We start from the raw sequence: 17309 nt of genomic DNA, 5'->3' as shown, positions 1-17309 counted from the left end.
TTAGCTATTGCTAACCATCATCAGTAAGGCAGGCGAACATGAAATCGTGCTCATATATATGAGCCCGAGGTTGCGGGATCGAATCCTGCGCATTCCAGCCGAGGCGACATGCGAAAGCGGGCGCGTGCTTCAGGAGCTGAGTGCAAGCTGAAGAGCCCCAGGTGGTCGATCTCGAGCGCCCCCTGAAAGGCCTGTAAAAGACCGCTGCTCAAAAACAGACATAACGATCTCCAGTTTGTTTAGAAGCAGGAGTACACCGTTTATATGTGTAGTCGGCACCACGAATCGCCAAGTATTTTGTTTCTAAGTGTTTGTTCTAAGGACCCTGAAATGATTTTGAAGGTTATTCTATAATGATTCTCTAATCTGTTGTCTTCGTTAGTACTCAAATCGAATTTAAGAGCTATGCGTGGACTGGACATTTAAAAAAAAAACTTTTTCATAATTGCTGCCCGCAAAAGATTAGTGAGACATCTCACCGCGCGTAGTAAACCATCCTTACTCCGGTGACGTGAATGGGCAGTCAGCAGAGACCTCTCATTGGGCGTGCCGAATTCACGTGGGCGGGATGAGGCGCGGCGGGGTCCCAGGCAGTCCCGGCCTGTATGAGTTGATGTGGGAGAGGACGAGGAGCATCATTTTTAATAGCCGATATTTTCGGTGTTTATTCAAGCTATGGCTTCAACATTTTTAGCGGTGCAGTGGCGAGGGATGGAATATCCATCGTTCGTGCGCTTTTCTTAACTGCGGCAAAAAAAAAACAGTGGCTTAGCTCGGTTATGCCAGGAAATTTAGACAGTACGTAGCGAAAGTAGGCATGCGACCCAGTTGGCGAAGTGAGCAGAGGCGAGCTCAACGACGAGGCAAGCGGTGTGACGTCACACCAAACGGCGGCGGCGGCTCCGCAGGGAGGCGCGCGGTGTGACGCCATGCCAGATGTCAGGTCGAGCGCGAGGCGTCCGCCAGCTGTAGCGGTTGCTAGGCAACGGCTCAAGGTCAGGCCTTGTGCCTCCTCGGAGCACCGCCACAGCGAAATCGCAAGTTCGTGGCCAATATAGCTTTCGCTACAATATCATTTCAAGGCTCCTTTCAGTGACGAAGTAATGATGCTGGGGGAACCGCTATTGCATCTTCTTGATTAAATTAGGGTTAACACAAGGCCGCCGCGGTGGCTGTGGTTGCGGCTCTTGGCTGCAGACCCGAAAGACGTGAGTTCGATCCCCGCCGCGGCGGTCGAATTTCGATGACAGGCCAAGTTCTAGAGGCTCGTGTATTTTATTGTGGGATGGCGGTGCGCGTTAACATAAACCTTCGTCTCTGCAGGCTAGCTCTCGGTGCTTTCGATGTGGAGGCTCTTCGGAGTCGGGATGAGCATTTTCCAGGTTTGAGCTCCGGTAGCCAAGGAAGGTTGGTACCTGTCTGCCATACACTTCCTAAGCACCGTGCAACGCCATGTTACGAATATTTTGCAGACCATCGGAGACCCTTTGGTGCTACTCATATACCGGGTGTCCGAGCTAAATTTAACCAAACTTTTAAAAAAGGCGAAGTGTCGTAGTCCAGTTAAACCAACTCAGGGTTGTTCATAGTCGCGTGGCCTAGTCTTGAGTATTTTTTCGCTCTTCAAAGTTAATTAAGTAGTTAAGATTAATTAGCTAACTTTTTAATTATTGACTTCAGGAAGAAAGTGAGAATGCAAAAGTGTTAGACCACCTGGAAAAGCCGCTAGTAGTGCTGTTTCCGTCAACGTACGATTTACGTAGCTTCATTTATTGGCCTTAAAAGAAAGTTGTCACGTGACCAGGTGCTCGCTCACTTCTCTGCCCCATTGTGCACCCAAATTCTCATCGAGGAGAGGACTTCAGAAAAAACGGATTTTATTCTTTAAGGCGCGTCTTGGGACGTGTAAGTGGCACAGTTGTCATGTGGAAGCTTTATCTTATTGGGCCGGTTATGGTTAAAGACCGTTAAGAAGCTACTTTACGCAAATATTACTTTGCTGCAAATGTCTCAGTAAGCTGTTTCTCAAAGCGATCTACAACTTTTCCATTGACACTTTGTTCCTCAAGTCCATAATTAAGAAGTTTAATGAAGCTTGACTAATAAGTCAATCTTGAAGAACGAAAAAAATAGTGCAGACTAGGTCAAGCGACTCTAAAAACCCTCATTTGGTTTCAGACGGCTGGGAAACCCCGCGTTTTTTAAACGCTTGGTTACATTTAGCTGGGACACCTGGTAGATACAGGGACACAACCGTCAGCATAAGGAGAAATCGGTGTCGTTCGGAAAGACAAGAACTGCTTCCACTGGCTATTGCTTTTCCAGTACGAGAGTAGGCGTGAGACGCAATTTCTATAACCCACTCCCAGCTTATGCTGGATTTTTCGCGTAGTAATGTCCGCAATTTTTTAAACAGTCTTTTTAGCGAGAAGAGCACTTATTTCGCCATAGCAGTATCAACGACGTAGCACAACAGAGTGCAGCTATGACGTGCTAGCTAGCGGGATGAAATCAAATCAGATGTTTATTTTTAATGTCTGGCAAGTAAGTGAAAAGGTTGCGGGAAAAACCCCGCCCTTTGCCAGCTTGACTGGCCCGCTAACCTAGTCAATTTGGTTGACTAATAATGACATCATCTTCAACTAACTAGTTTTCTCAGCTTCCTTTATTTTTTTCTTACGAGACGGCAAGCCCGATAACACAGGACCACATGACATATGGCGATGGAATGATTTAATGGCTACGCGCCTAGCAGGAGCTCTCCGTCCCCTGTCACTGCCCGCTTTATCGTCTTCTAGTCCGCGACACTACCCGGGGCTACCGAGCGATCGTCCCGATCGCGCGATCTAGGAGAACGGCAGGGACGATGAAATACGGGACGTGAGAGGCTTGCAGCCCGCGTAAGTCCTGTCCGATAACGCTGTCAGTGCCCGTTAAAGAACCCCAGGGGGTCGAGATTTACGGAGCCCTCCACTACGGCGTCTCTCATAGCTTTAGTCGCTTTGGGACGTTAAACCCCTATAAACCAATAAACCACTCTTTTTAGACTTTCGAAAATGTCCATCTCGTCACCGCTGGAGCAGCGCAAGCAGTTTTGGGGACCAAATCCTTCTTGCTTTGGGTTCTTTTTTATTCATTCACGCGCTCTTTTTTGAGCATGGACGCGGGAAGGAATAAGTTGGAATTAAGCACGGCTGGAATGAGACGGATCTGTGCGTTAATTGCGTTAATTACGAAGAGCTGCTTCTCGACAAATCGAAACTTTATGGGGTCCCCCTCGCAGCGAAGAGCAGCCGAGGTTGTGCGTGGTGTTGGAGGAGTTTTATGAGTATACGTTGACAATGTTTATACGTAGGGTGTTTCAACTCCGATTTTACACAATTCTTAAATATAGGATTTTCGATTCAGGAGAGCGCTTTTCTCGGCATAGCATTGTCAGCACTGTAGTGCATAAGAACACGGCTAAGACGTGCTAACTACCAGGCTGGTTAACTAGTACTGAATAGTCAACTCTGACTGTTACTGATAGGCTTCTTGATTACTGAGAGCCCACCGTGATTAAATGTAGGTATCGGTTTTTTAGAATTTCGAAAATAGGGTTACCCTCGGCGTTGTGACTCAGAAATTGTAGCTGCATCGCGCCAAAGTATACATGCTCGTTCAGGAAGCTTGCAGGCAGAGCAACCTCTCCAGTGTACGTAACTCGTCGAAATGACCACAGTTTGTTGGGTCACAGCGCCGAGGGTAACTGCATTTTCAAAATTCTAGAAACCGTTTTGGATGTTACCTATACGGTGGCCTACACGCCTGACAATAACTGAGGAGCGTAACCGTAATAGTTAAAATATTAACTTTTCAATATTAGTTAACCAGCCTGCTAGTTAGCATGCCGTAGCTGAATTCTGCCTTACTGGACCGTTGATAATGAGTTGTCGAAAAAAGCGCTGTTCAAATTACAGTTGGCTGTGGTTTAACAGTGGTTAACGCCGGACGATTGCGAAAGCAACGAGGAGAGAGAAAGAGAGACGATGGAGAGCGCGCGGCAGCGGCGTCGGTCCGGACACGCTAGCTATGCGCCGCTACTGCGCATGCTCAACTGGCGAGCGCGGCGGCGGCACCTCTGAGTCACCCGCGCAGCGACGGCGCGCCGGCTGTGCGCCGTGTGACGTCACTGCTCCTCGCGCATGCGCAGTATGGCCTTCATTCAACTCCGCGAAATGGCTGGGCGACTGGCGTAGTGTTGCTTTCGTAACAGAAGCCTATCTTTAATAATCGTGTGTAAAGTATTAAGGTGAAACACCCTGTGTATACCGCAGTGAAATTGTGGAGGCTCACTTTAAGATTCACCTTGTGCAGCCTGGGTGGTGTCAAACACCCCCGGACGTCGTCTGGAATGCAAGCGTCGCGTGCGGACAGCGCAGGAGGATGAGGCACCGCCATCATCTGCGTTACACTACACAAGTGGGTGAGTGATCCTTCGCCGACAGAGTAGGAGCCCCGCCGCGGTGGCTCAGTGGTTACGGCGCTCGGCTGCTAACCCGAAAGACGCGGGTTCGATCCCGGCCGAGGCGTCTGAATTTCGATGAAGGCGAAATTCTAGAGGCTCGTGTACTGTGCGTTTTCAGTGCACGTTAAAGAACCCCAGGTTGTCGAAATTTCCGGAGCCCTTCACTACGGCCTCCCTCATAGCCTGAATTGCTTGGGAACGTTAAGCCCAGAAGTTCACAATTTACAACTTCTAAGGCAGGGAAGGAGGGCTACGCTAGTACGGGTGCCGTCAGGAGTCCGCTTTACGCCGTTTTGCTCATTAACTGAAACCTGTTATGCCGCTTTAATAGCTCGCCCTGCATAAAACGCCCATGCCGTAATCCCAAAGTAGTTATCGCGTTTGCGGTATATATGTGCCCTGTTTAAATCCGAGACTATAGCACTCTGCTCGTTTGGTGCACAGTTATACAGCTTAGCTTCATATCGCCCAGATCAGCTTGGCGCTCTATTGGATCGCATTCCATGCGTGAATTTCACGTTTGCATGCTGGCATTCGTTTATGCATGAGAAGTTCTGCTTAGTCTTGTGTTGTGGGCTATAGAAATGGAAGGGCAGAAGAAAAAAATTTCGGGGAAGAAAACCGGGGGTGGTCTGTTACTCCTAAAAAAACATTACAGTGAGCATCCAAACCGCGATGAACGGCTGCACAAAAAAAAAGAAAAAATAACGAAAAGCACGTTCTCTCTATAGTAGGATGCAACTGTAGGCAATCTTGGGCCACGGTCCACGGCGTCCTGTTTTTACGCGGATGTACAATCGCAACACTGAACAAAAAATAGCTTCTGAATGCTTAACTTTATCAAACAAGCCAGAGGCATCTAAATTCTTGGGCTTATAATTTAGTCTCTTGATTAGCTCCTTGTTCAGTGGAAACAAAAAGCTTGCACAACAATATTTTCGCGACGGAGGATCTTCTTTCGGCGGTCCTAAATGTGAGCGGAACTTCACTGCGGACTTGAGTTGAACCCGACCGTAGTAAACCGCTTCAGTGCAGCATAAATAATAGGCATCCATTCATCTCTGAACCCCAGGGCATCAGAGAGAGAGACTGTGCCTGCCTCGACGTCTGGATGGACAGCGTTCGCAACGCCCTCTGCACTCCTGCGCGGAGACTGCAGAGGGAGTCGTCCGGGTCGTCTGGAAGACAAGCGTCGCGTGTCGAACAGCAGGAAGCCTTCCAGTCAGACCTGCAAGCTGTATTCGGTGAGTGGGAGCTGCCGTTTCCCAGATGGTAATGCGCGACGGCAACTGTGCTGTGGGCCTTTTCATAAAGGCATGCACTCATCAGCGAAGGGGCTCCAGAATATCCTTCGGATACAGTAAACCATATTCCCAAATTCACCTTTTAGGAAATACTTTTATTCCAGCCGAGTACGAAGTTCCAGTTAAAAAAAAAAAAATTGGCAGTGGCTTAGGTCAGCTGTACCAGGATACACGCAGCGAGAGCTGTAGTTCCTCCCTGGTAACATTCATTCAGTTAGTCTGATCACGTGGTGGGTGATGCGGCGAGCCTTCATGTGCGCGGAAGACGGCTCACCGAGTTGGGCCAAAGCGCGACTCTGCAACCGCTCCGCGTCCTGGCGTCGCCTCTTGGCTAGGCGCTCTTCTCGCTCCTCAAGCGTTTCCGCTGCTCTCTCTGCCTTGCACCAACCGTTCTTCCTTTTCCCGACAGCCAGCTCCCAGGCCACAACCTCAGGGTCGGACGAGTTGAGCTTATCATGTTTGCGAAGCCGCTCAACGGCTGCCTTCTCGATGGCAATGGCTCACCGTTACTGCATCACTCCCGTCTTATACTCACACCGCAGCGCGTCCCCTCCCCTTGCGCATGCGCAGTGAGGCGCACCAGCTCTGACATCACTCGGCTCCTCGCACATGCGCACAACCGGCGAGGCGGGGCGTGTGGCGCGGCACTCCAGCTCCGTGCTCTGACGTCACTGTGCACAACTGGCCTTCCAGACGCACGGCGAAATGGCGAATCTATGGGTAGTGTAGCTCTCGCTACAAAAGGCAGCTCGCTTCGCTGAGGACCGTTTTTCTTCTGTCGACTGCGAATGAAAGAAAGCTCACCTGGAGGAAAGGGACAGTTAAGGGACACGAGGAGAGGGAATTTAAAGGCCGCGTCTCAGGCCCAAAGGAGGTGTTCTGCATCTGCCCTGATCTCCGGACAGCTTGAACGGAGAGCTTTACACAGTCCGAAGTTACACAGCATTAATAGGGTGAGGAGAATGTCAAGACTTAGCGAAGGATGTGCGCTTTTTCTTTGGGTCGGGGTAAGTTTAGTCGGGGTAGTAAGTTTCCGCTGTTTTCCAAGAGATATTGCTCCCAGGATGCAGAATCCAGTACAGAGGGGAATGGATTCACAGCAAGATGCAAGATAAAAAAAAAGTAAGGGGGCCAAGTACTGAATCCTGAGGGACCCAGAACCAAGTGGTACAGTGGAGGATCAGCGTCATTAATGCTAAAATTAAACACGAGAAGAAGGAAATCCACAGATCCAGTGCACGACGGTCAATGTTGAGCACACTTAGTTATAGTGTGCTCCCCCCCCCCCCTGCCCCCTTTGCTAAAACTCGCCATTGCCGCTTCACTTACTATCAAGTCCCGTCTTCGTACCGCAAGCGATGCTGCTGTGTAAAGTCTCTCGCTTGTAAGGTGTCTCTAGCGACATTCTAGAGGCGCGCGTACTGTGCGATGTCAGTGCACGTTAAAGAACCCCAGGTGGTCGAAATTTTCGGAGCCCTCCACTACGGCGTCCCTGATAGCCTGTGTCGCTTTGGGACGTTAAACTCCCACAAACAAAGCTAAACTATTCTGCGGTAAATGGTGTTGATGTACGGATATTTCGCCGAGGTGTGTTTTCGTCCCCTATTTCTTTCTACTAAAAACTGGCCGCAGAAGTTGCGTAGGGTTTTACCTCAGTTTTGTGGCTCTTCAGTTCGAAGGACTCCTGGGAAGCGTGCAGTGCTCTCCAACTTCGAGTTGTCCGAGTTTGGTGGCTTTGCACGCACTGCCAGCGACTAAGTATTCGATCTATTTAGTGTAGCGAGCGCGTTTACAGGCAAGGAATAAAAAAAAATGTAGTCCAGCACGAAATGAAAGAACAGCCGTAATCGAAGGCTCTCTCACTGCTACTTAATTTCCCGTTTTAGTATAGCGCCGTTTGTTCAGAGCAGACAAAAGTTGGGCCAAACCTAACTAGATAACTGATTCCTAGAAGCACATGGCAGTGTTGTCCTCTTCATCCGATCCCCAATGTTGTGCAGGTGGGCCTCTGGGCAGAACAGCCAGCCCCACTTGGCTGCCCTGCCGGCAGGGGAGGGAGGACACTGGTGAGAGCCAGCTCCCCCTCCTCTGTTTGCAGGTTTCTGGGCTCACAAGCGGCTTAGAGGATACAAACAAATTGAGGGACCGGAAGCTTTGTTCTTGGCAAAAATCGTTTCGTGGCTCTACTTGGCTATGTTGTCCTGCAGCAAAATTAGAAAAAGATGTCAACTTTTTTATCTCACTGGGTTAATTTTTCCCCCTCAACTCGAGTCATTAGATAATAGCTGCAAGTCGTTCTGCGTTCAGTACCTTACAAGAAGAGTACTTGGGATCACTTGGGGCATTGAAAAACTGCGGCGTGATAGCTTCTTATCAATTTGACATCATTTTCGGCTCTTGGGGCAGGCTAGCTTTAGAGACTGAGGGAATTTAGACGACGCAGCAGCGATTAGTTTTTGTACGCATCCCGTGAACTAGAATTCTCTTGTACGTCACAGCACCATTGGGTTGTGTTAATCGAATTTTCTTCAAATAAGTTCGACGAGCCTAAAAAAGTTCTCTCTGCGCGTAGCTGCGAACTAGAGTTCCTGCCTTCAGCTGAAATGAAGCTAAATACTTCTTGATTCGGTTCGGGTTCGTTCGCCGCACCGCGATTGTCTTCCAAGGCTGGTGATGATGATTATGACGATGATAACAGCTTGTTTTGCTCGACTAAGATTCTGCGCGCTAATTGAATGCGACTTCCTAATTCGTAACAGGGTTTCCGATATTATTAAGAACACTTCAGTTCAGCTGCCCTCAGCTGCGAATTTAAAAGATAAAAATAGGAATGGCAGTCACAGAGTAGAGGTAGAGCATCCGCCTCGCGTGCAAGAAGACCGGGGTTCGAATCCCGGTGCCGCATAGTTCTCAACCGGCTAAAAAAAAAAAGAACTCCGCGGGTCGAAGGAATTGCATAACCAGGCCTGAGGTGCAGCTTGATCTTGGTGACCAGAACTGACAACGCACTCCCTCACTTGAACAGGATTTGGCCACCCTGGTGTGGTACTTGGCTGCAACCTGCTATACGACTAAACCAATTAACACCTGGACTTAATTCCCCTGCGGCTGCGGAACAACTGACCAAGTCGGCGGTCAGATCTGTCACGCAGGGCAGGTTGCCAATAATCTATGGTGCCGCACAGGCCGCCATTAGAAACTGAAGCTGGCAACGTTTAACGTTAGAACCCTGTCTAGTGAGACTAGTCTAGCAGTGCTGTTCGAGGAACTAGCGTGTATTAATCGGGACGTCATAGGGCCTACCTGGTTACAAGGACAGGTGAGGGGTATACACTACTAGGGTGGGCACGTTCTATGCCTTTGTGGATTAGCGGACAGTCGAGAACTAGGTATGGGATTCATCATCAATCCGGATATAGGTGGCAAAGTAGACGAATTCAGTAGTATTAGTTCGAGGGTGGCAGTTATCGTAATAAGGCTTTATAGGTACAAACTGTAGATGGCAGAGGCCTACGCGACTACACAGCCATGATGACCAGATAGTCGAGAGCTCTATAAGAGAAGGAATCGGCAATGAGCTAAGTATAAGCGCAGTACACTGTGCTGGTGGGCGACTTCAGTGCCAAGGTAGGGAAGAAGAAGGCTAGTGACCAGAAGACAGTAGGCAACTGCGGTATAGACTCGAGGAATAGCAGGGCGGAGTGCGCAGACAGTTCGCAGAGAGAAATAATTTCCGGTCCCTCAATTTGTAGGCACTTATAAAGGAGGCACTGCGGTAATGCGCACTGACATCGCGCAGCAGACAGGTGCCTTTTGCATTTCGTCTCCATCAAAAAGCGGCCGCTATAGTCGGTTTCGAACACGGGTACTGCGGCTCAGTAGACGAGCAGCTTCCCTGCTTAAACTACCATTTGGAAGGGGCGGAAAAGAATGCGTGTTGATTGCTCTGTTTATTTATAGAATGTTGGTTTAGTGATAGCTCTGTATATATGTGTGATGACACTCATTTTTACTTCTATCTTCCGTGTGGCCTGTTAAAGAAGCGTTCTGTACTTTTCTAATGTATAGGGTGTTTCACCGGCGACTTAACAATTTTAGAAAGTACGATTATTAACAGCCGGGGTGTTATAAGCCGCAAGTTGTTGCGTAAGTCGTGCGCAGCGGTGGCTGTGTTCGCGGTAATGAGGTCACCCAGGGACGCCTGACGCCCCCTGTGGGAGGGGACGACAACTTTTGTATCTGGTGGGGGGGGGGGGGGTAGTATGGACAACAGCTGATAGAAATGACGAGTATAGTCAGGGTTCACTTAGTCGAACCAAACTCAAACAGCATCGCTGTGTCATCAGTCTTACACGAGACGAGAGTGTAATCTGCACTACAATTTTTTTTGTGTTAAGAGCGCTGTGTGCGGCATAGCTTTGCCATTGGTGGTGTACATCAGAATACAGCTATGTTAAATTAACAGTTAACTTGTGCTGTCCGACACGTCATTTATTGGCACAGGATTGTAGCCCAGCCTAAGTAACATTGGCATTACTTTTCACTCTCGTCACCGCTGCAGTGCAAGGACTTCTGGGGCGCCATACAAGCGAAGCCTAAACCGCTTGGCCGGAGAGAGCACTATAGCCACGCCTTCGAGCGCACGTCACTCAGCGGCGCGGTTGTAACGTGCTCTTTCCGCAACGCCCAAGTGCGAGTTTCGATTGGGCGGAGACTGCATATTGCTTGTATTTTCTGTGCTGTTTGCTGTTACGGAAGCTTTCTGCCATTTTCTATCATCTGATAATCTCTGTGCCAATAGTATGTGCGAGTATTTCGTTACTACTTTAGATCAGATGCGGGTTTATTGTAGTTATCCGTGTAAAATGTTCATGTGTATGTGTATCTTTTTCCTTCCTTTGCCGTTAGTTATCCAAGCGATGAAGCTTCATAATAATCTTTATGGCACAGAAACAAAAAGCGGGGAGCCATACTGCGCCAAGATAGCCACTTTCACTTGGAGATGTACGGAGAGTCAGGGGAACCCCTGTACTTTTGACGCTGGAACTCCCGTACTTGCCTACCACTACCGACAGGTTTAAGCGTACAACAACGTAGACTCGAGTACGCGACCGAAGATTGTGTTTGGCGGTGAAAGCTAGTGAATGAGTCGGACTACCGAATGGCTGTGAATGCTTCAAAGGGCAATATCTGAAAACAATTACTCTGCGACTCGGCTTCGTGATGACGTCATTATTTCACGCGAACGCCTGCCCGTAGATGTCTGGGCACGTGGGGAGGCGGGCGAAGTTCAAAGCTGACGCTGTAGAGTAAAATCAAGGAGCAGAAACGCTGCCGAATTTCTGCACAGAAAACAAGCTCCGGCACATACGCGCTGTTTTTTTTCTGTAAACCAATAGAAAGCGCCGAAGCGTTATTTCCGCTCCCTATTAACTATAAAATCTGTGCACTTCCTTGCCTTTGACAAGGTCGGGACGAGGCGCGGCGGGGTCCTAGGCTGTCCTGGCCTATAGAGTTATGTTGATGAGGAGCATCTGTATTGGTCGCCGACATTTTCGGTGTTAATTGAAGCTATGGCTTTGACATTTTTAGCAGTGCAGTGACGAGGGATGGAATATCCATCGTTCTTGTGCTTTTCTTAACCGCAGCAGAAAAACAGTGGCTTAGATCGTCTATGCCAGGATATACGTAGCCAAAGTACGCATGCGACACAGTTGGCGAAGGGAGCGCAGGTGAGCTCAACGACGAGGCGCGCGGTGTGACGTCACACCAAACGGTGGCGGTGGCTCCGCAGCGAGGCGCGTGGTGTGACGTCATGCCAGATGGCGCGGCGAGCGCGCGGCGTCCGCCAGCTATAGCGGTTGCTAGGCAACGGCTCAAGGTCGGTCCTTGTGCCTCCTCGGAGCACCGCCACACCGAAATCGCAAGTTATTAGCCAATGTAGCTTTTGCTAAAGTATCATTTCAAGGTCCCTTTCAGTAACGAATTAATGATGCTGGGGGAACCGCTATTATTGTTGGATTTTCTCGATTAAATTAGGGTTAACAGAAGGCTGCCGCGGTGGCTCAGTGGTTGCGGCTCTTGCATGCAGACACGAAAGACGCGAGTTCGATCCCCGCCGCGGTGGTCGAATTTCGATGAGAGGCGAAATTCTAGAGGCTCGTGTATTTTATTGTTCGATGCCGCTGCGCGTTAGCATAAACTTTCGTCTCTGCAGGCTAGCTCTCGGTGCATTCGATGTGGAGGTTCGCTGAAATCGGTCGTCGCAGCCCAGACGAGGATTTTTCAGACTTGAGCTCCGGCAGCCAAGAAAGGTTGGTACCTGTCTTCAATGCACTTCCTGAGAATCGTGGAACGCCGTTGTTGCGAATATTTTGCAGACTCTCAGAGACTCCTCTGGGCTATTCATATAGATACGGGGACACAACCGTCAGCATGAGGAGAAATCGGGGTCGTCTGGAAAACCAAGAAATGCTGCCACTGGCTATTGCTTTTCCACTACGATAGTAGCCGTGAGACGTTATTTCTTTAACCCAACCCCAGCATATACTGGATTTTTCGCACAGTAATGTCAGCAATTTTTAAAAAGTCTTTTTGAGCGAGAAGAGCCCTTATTTTGGCATAGCAGTATCAGCGGTGCAGGACAATAGAATACAGCTAAGACGTGCTAGCTAGCGAGATGAAATCAAATCAGAACTCTATTTTTCATGTATGGCAAGTACATGAAAGGTTTGCGGGGAACACCTTGCCCTTTGGCAGCTTGACTGGCCCGCTGACCAAGTCATTTTGGTTGACTAATGATGAAAACATCGTTTTCAACTCGTTTTCTTAGCTTCCTTGTCTATTGAAAGGCTTGTAGCCGGCCGTAACTACTGTCTTCACCACTTTTGACACTTCACAAAATGTCATTCTCCTGACCGCTGTATGTGCACGGACGCGGGAAGGAATAAGTTAAAATTAAGCGCTGTCGGGATGAGACGGCTCTGTGCGTTAATTGCGTCAATTATACTAAGAGCTGCTTCTCGACAAATCGAAACTTTGTGGGGTCCCCCATGCAGCGAAGAGCAGCCGAAGTTGTGTATGGTGTTGGAGGAGTTTTATGAGCATACGTTTACAAGGTGTATGTACATTGTGTTTCAACTAAGATTTTGCGAAATTCTTAAAAAAAAGGGTTTTTTTATTTAGAAGAGCGCTTTTCTCGGCATAGCATTGTCAGCACTGTAGTACATCGGAATACAGCTAAGACGTGCTAACTAGCAACCTGGTTGACTAATACTGAATAGTTAACTTTTTAAGTGTTACTGTTCGGCTCCATAACTTGTTAGGCTCCTTAATTACTGAGAGGCGTGTACCCGCCTTGGCCTGCCATAGTTGGATGAGTTGGGAATCCATCGCGTCTTTAGAGCAGTCCTCGAGGAGGGGGCGAGTCTCGGCGTGGACGTCACGCTGGAGTAGGTCGGTCCAAGTAGCTATGTCTGATATGCTGTCTAGAGTAGGAGCTGCTCGGGAGGTTGCGGAATGAGTCCCGCTTCGTGATGGTAGCACCACGAGGGGTTCTGCGTGTTTGGCCTGATTGTAGGACAATATCGATAGTGTAGCGATCACTATACAGATTCTCCTGGGTGTTGCACCACGCAGCGTGAGGGACGTGTAGCCCACAGTAATTAATGTCCATATCAGTTTTTATAATTTCGAAAACCCGGTTACCCTCGGCGCTGTGGTTCAACAATTTCTGGCTACATCACGCCTAACACAGTCTTTGCTGAAAGTAACCAGGCTGCATGGTTTGCCTTTCATTCGTGTAGTAGAGCGCTCATGGCTTCCCTAAAGGTCAAAACTTCTTTGAAAGTGAGGACAGGGGTTCTCCTTACCATATATAGATTTAGAGCTTCAGGGCTGCCATAATAGCTTTAATATACGACTGAGAATCAAACCGTGCAGCCTGGTTACTTTACCGTACATGCGCACTTAGGAAGCTTGCAGGCAGAGCAACCTCTCCAGTCCACGTAACTAGTCGAAATAGCCAAAGTTTGTTGGGCCACAGCCCCGAGGCTAACCGCGTTTTCGAAATTCTAGAAACTGATTTGGATATTACCTACGGTGGGCTATGCACATCACAATAACTGAGGAGCCTAACAGTAATAGTTAACATGCTAACTATCAATATTACTTAAAACGCCTGCTGTTAGCACGTCTTAGCTGAATCCTGACGTACTACGCCGCAGGCAATGCTATGCTGAAAAAGCACTGTAATTCAAAAAGCCTACTTTAAAGAACTGTGTAAAGCCTTAGGGGAAAGACCCTGTATATATCGCAGTGAAATTGCGGGGGCTCACTCCAAGATTCACCTTTTGCAGTGTGGCTTGTGTGCAAGCCCACAGGATCGTGTGGAATGCAAACGTCGCGTGCAGATGGTCCAGGAGAGTGAGGCACTCCCACCGCCTTCGTTACACTACAGGGTGAGTGATCATCGTCGAGCGAGGAGGGAACTGCCCTAGCTTCTGGTGGTTGCGGCCTCTGGTGGTGGCGGCGTTCGGCGTTCAGCTCTGAAGCGCAAGAGTCCATCTTCAATCTTTTCAACGGTGACCACCATTGTTAGCAGTCTGGGTGCAAAAAAAAAAATCGCGCGTGCACTGACAAACAGCAGTCGTAACGATTTGTTTCCGTCAAGCGACAAACTGAGAATCGCGGAAAACATTGGTAAACACTCTGAAGGGCCGAATGCGCGAGTAAGGCAGGTTGCGAAAGGAGGTGTAACGTTTCCGAAAAGAGGACTCTGTGTTCGTCATTCATGCTATACGTGCGTATTTCCCTTTCCGGTGGTTGCCTTGTATTTGTGAAATTGCTCGTTAACACATCCATAGGTGCGCTCTATGCTTATCAGTGTAGTCTTTTTTTTCATTCCGCGGTGCTTTGTTTCCGATCCTCTCAGGCGACTATCGCGTTTTTGCACGGTTTCGCATTTTTTGTTATATTGTCTCTTAAGGGTATAGCATAAATGTTCGTTCGTGCAAAATTCGCTCCATTTATCGGATAACAATTACGTGAGGGCACTTAAGACTACTTAGGCGCTTTGAATGCAAAAGCATTTTTTTTCATGTTCATTTACCTTTGAATTTTTTCTCCTAATAATGACGCACCTACCCATTAGCATACAGTCGTACGGCAACGCATATTCTAGGTCCACCTTTCTTCGCCAAGGGGGAATTCTTTTTTCCATGGCCTATGTGTGTCGCGCTAGCCTCCCAGTCTAAAAGTCGTGGGCTCATTTCCCCGCACCTTCGTAAGAAATTTCCTTTGATGCCATGGTGACGTCATGTGGGATTTTTGGGACCACTGCTGCTCGCCAATGCCGACGCCATTTTTTGTCGCGATGAGCCTTCCTGGCCTCGAGAGGCGTCGGCGGCCAGCGCAAGGCGCGGTGTTCCCAGTGGGAGGCAAGTTCACCGCATACTAAAGTTCAGATGCAGCACTTAAGACGCCTACGTGCTGCAAGCCGAAAGCCTTTTTGGGCCATCCTGCTGAGCTCTCCGGAACACCTCCCATTCTTCATTGTCTGCATTTCTTTGGTGTTTTGTTCGCTATAACCGATTTCGAATTACGACGTACTACAAATTCGTTATATCCGGCGTGTTCGTTATAATAGGTTTTGAGTTACGACGTACAACTTCGTTATATCGGACGTGTTCGCTATAACCGATTGAGTTACGACATATTATTCCTTCATAGTCAATCTATACAGCGCAAGAAGACAAATCATTTGACACAACTTTGAATGTCTCACGTCAGTTAGTTTGGCGCTAATGGACGTTTGAAATTTCAAAAAATCATGGTTTCGGGAACCAAAGTTTCGAGCTGCTTTTCGCGCACTTAAAACGCAAGCGGCGTCTCAACTGTAAAAACCTCGGTTCTAGTAATCGTTCTATAGTAGGATACAACTTAAAAAAAACAGCAGTTGCTTACAATGGGCCATAGTCCGCGGCGTCCTGTATTACTCCGCTGGCCAATCGCAACAGTAAACGAAGTCATCTTTTTAATGTCTGACTACATCAAACAATCGACGTATCAAAATTCTAGAGCTCGTAATTTTTTTCCTGCGATAAGCTTCTTGTTTAGGTAACAATAAACGTTTAAACAGCGGACTACTTTTTCGTAGAGGAGGAATTCTGTGCGCGGAGGCTGAATGTGGGTTGTCTTCACTGCAGACTTAAGTTTTATCCGACTATAACACACGCTGATGTCATAGAGAGAGACCTCCGTAGTCTGGCCGGATGTAAATCCTGGCAGCGCTTATATCCATGCCGATTTCACCAGCAATCTAGGGCATTATAAGTACTAAGCGTGTTTTCGTGACCTTCTGTCTTGGCCATTGTTATTGTTGTTGTTAGCGGTTATTTATTGGTAATAAAATATAAAAAATGGAAGGAAGAGATGTTGCTAGCCGGCGGCGTCTAACATCGAAACCTCAAACACCAGAGTTGCGGCTAGAGGGAATAAAAAAATTTGGCAGAGGCTTACCTTGGTTAAGCCCGGTAAGTTGCGAAAGCAATAGCCCTGGCTGCGTCTGGTTTGCCTGGTGGTATGTCATGGTAGTGCTCTTAGTAAAGCTTATTTGTGAAAGTTTTGCACATTTGTTTTACATGGCATTATACGAGGGGGTACCCAAAAGAAACCGGACTTATTTTTGTTTGAACTTATTTGTTCACATTTTAAGCACAGACCTTCAACTTCCTTCAAAGTATTCCCCACTTGCAATGATACGCTTGTCGAATCTTTCATTCCATTTTTCAAAACATTGTTTAAATTCATCTTTTGTGATGCTTGACAGTGCCTCCGTCGTTTTTTTCTTCACCTCAGCAACATCAGCGAAACGCTTTCCATTCACCTATTTTTTCATTCTAGGAAACAAAGAAAGTAGCACGGGACAAGGTCGGGAGAGTATGAGGGTTGAGGAATAGGGGTCATGCCATCTTTGGCCCAAAATTGTTGTAGAGACAGGGCTGTGTGAGCAGGGGCATTGCCATGATGGAAAAACCAGTCGCCCGACCGCCACAAATCTGGCCGCTTCCACCGCACACTGTTGCCCAATCTTTTGAAAACATCCAAGTCGAAAGCCTGGCTAACTGTCTGACCCTGCGGAACAAATTCTCAATGGACGACTCCTCTCACGTCGAAAAAACAAATCAGCATTGTTTTGAGGTTTGGTTTCACCTGACGAACTTTCTTGAGGCGAGGTGAATTTGAAGTTTTCCATTGGCATGATTGTTGCTTTGATTCAGGATTAGATTCAGGAACACTTGAGTTGTCCCCATAGCATCGTCCTTGTACGTCTTAATTAATATTTCAAGAGTTTCCATTCAACTTTTTCCGAGCAAAAATCAGAATTTCACAGGCGCACGCTGTTCACGAAAATCAGCCATTGCAAAAACGACATTCACACAAAACAGTCGTCACTCTAAAACTCTGCCTAAACTAGTCTGACCTCCTTCGACGTTGGC

The 17309-nt window shown here is 48.1% G+C and overlaps 1 protein-coding gene across 28 annotated transcripts in view; it reads left to right on the top strand.

The window, feature by feature from the left end:
• The window catches only part of LOC149347898 (uncharacterized), a 483015-nt gene that overhangs the window by 118437 nt on the left and 347269 nt on the right, over nt 1–17309 (top strand). For 16 of the 28 annotated variants that reach the window (XR_016292691.1, XR_016292689.1, XR_016292688.1 and 13 more), the window contains 3 exons: nt 4357–4465; nt 5580–5751; nt 14169–14270. The exons of 11 other annotated variants lie outside the window; for them this stretch is intronic. Coding sequence is in view for 13 of the 17 variants with exons in the window: in XM_089587634.1 (XP_089443760.1) it covers nt 4357–4465; nt 5580–5751; nt 14169–14270 (383 nt within the window). In the remaining 4 variants the exon portion in view is untranslated. Of the gene's footprint in view, nt 1–1182; nt 1408–4356; nt 4466–5579; nt 5752–14168; nt 14271–17309 lie in introns of those variants that run through there. One more of the 28 variants, XM_089587636.1, reaches the window with a different exon arrangement.

The sequence above is a fragment of the Amblyomma mixtum genome, chromosome 4 (assembly GCF_055824585.1).
Source record: "Amblyomma mixtum isolate Tamu chromosome 4, ASM5582458v1, whole genome shotgun sequence".
Taxonomy (NCBI): domain Eukaryota; kingdom Metazoa; phylum Arthropoda; class Arachnida; order Ixodida; family Ixodidae; genus Amblyomma; species Amblyomma mixtum.
Note: the sequence above shows the minus strand (reverse complement) of the source record. Positions and strands in the feature narration are given on the sequence as shown.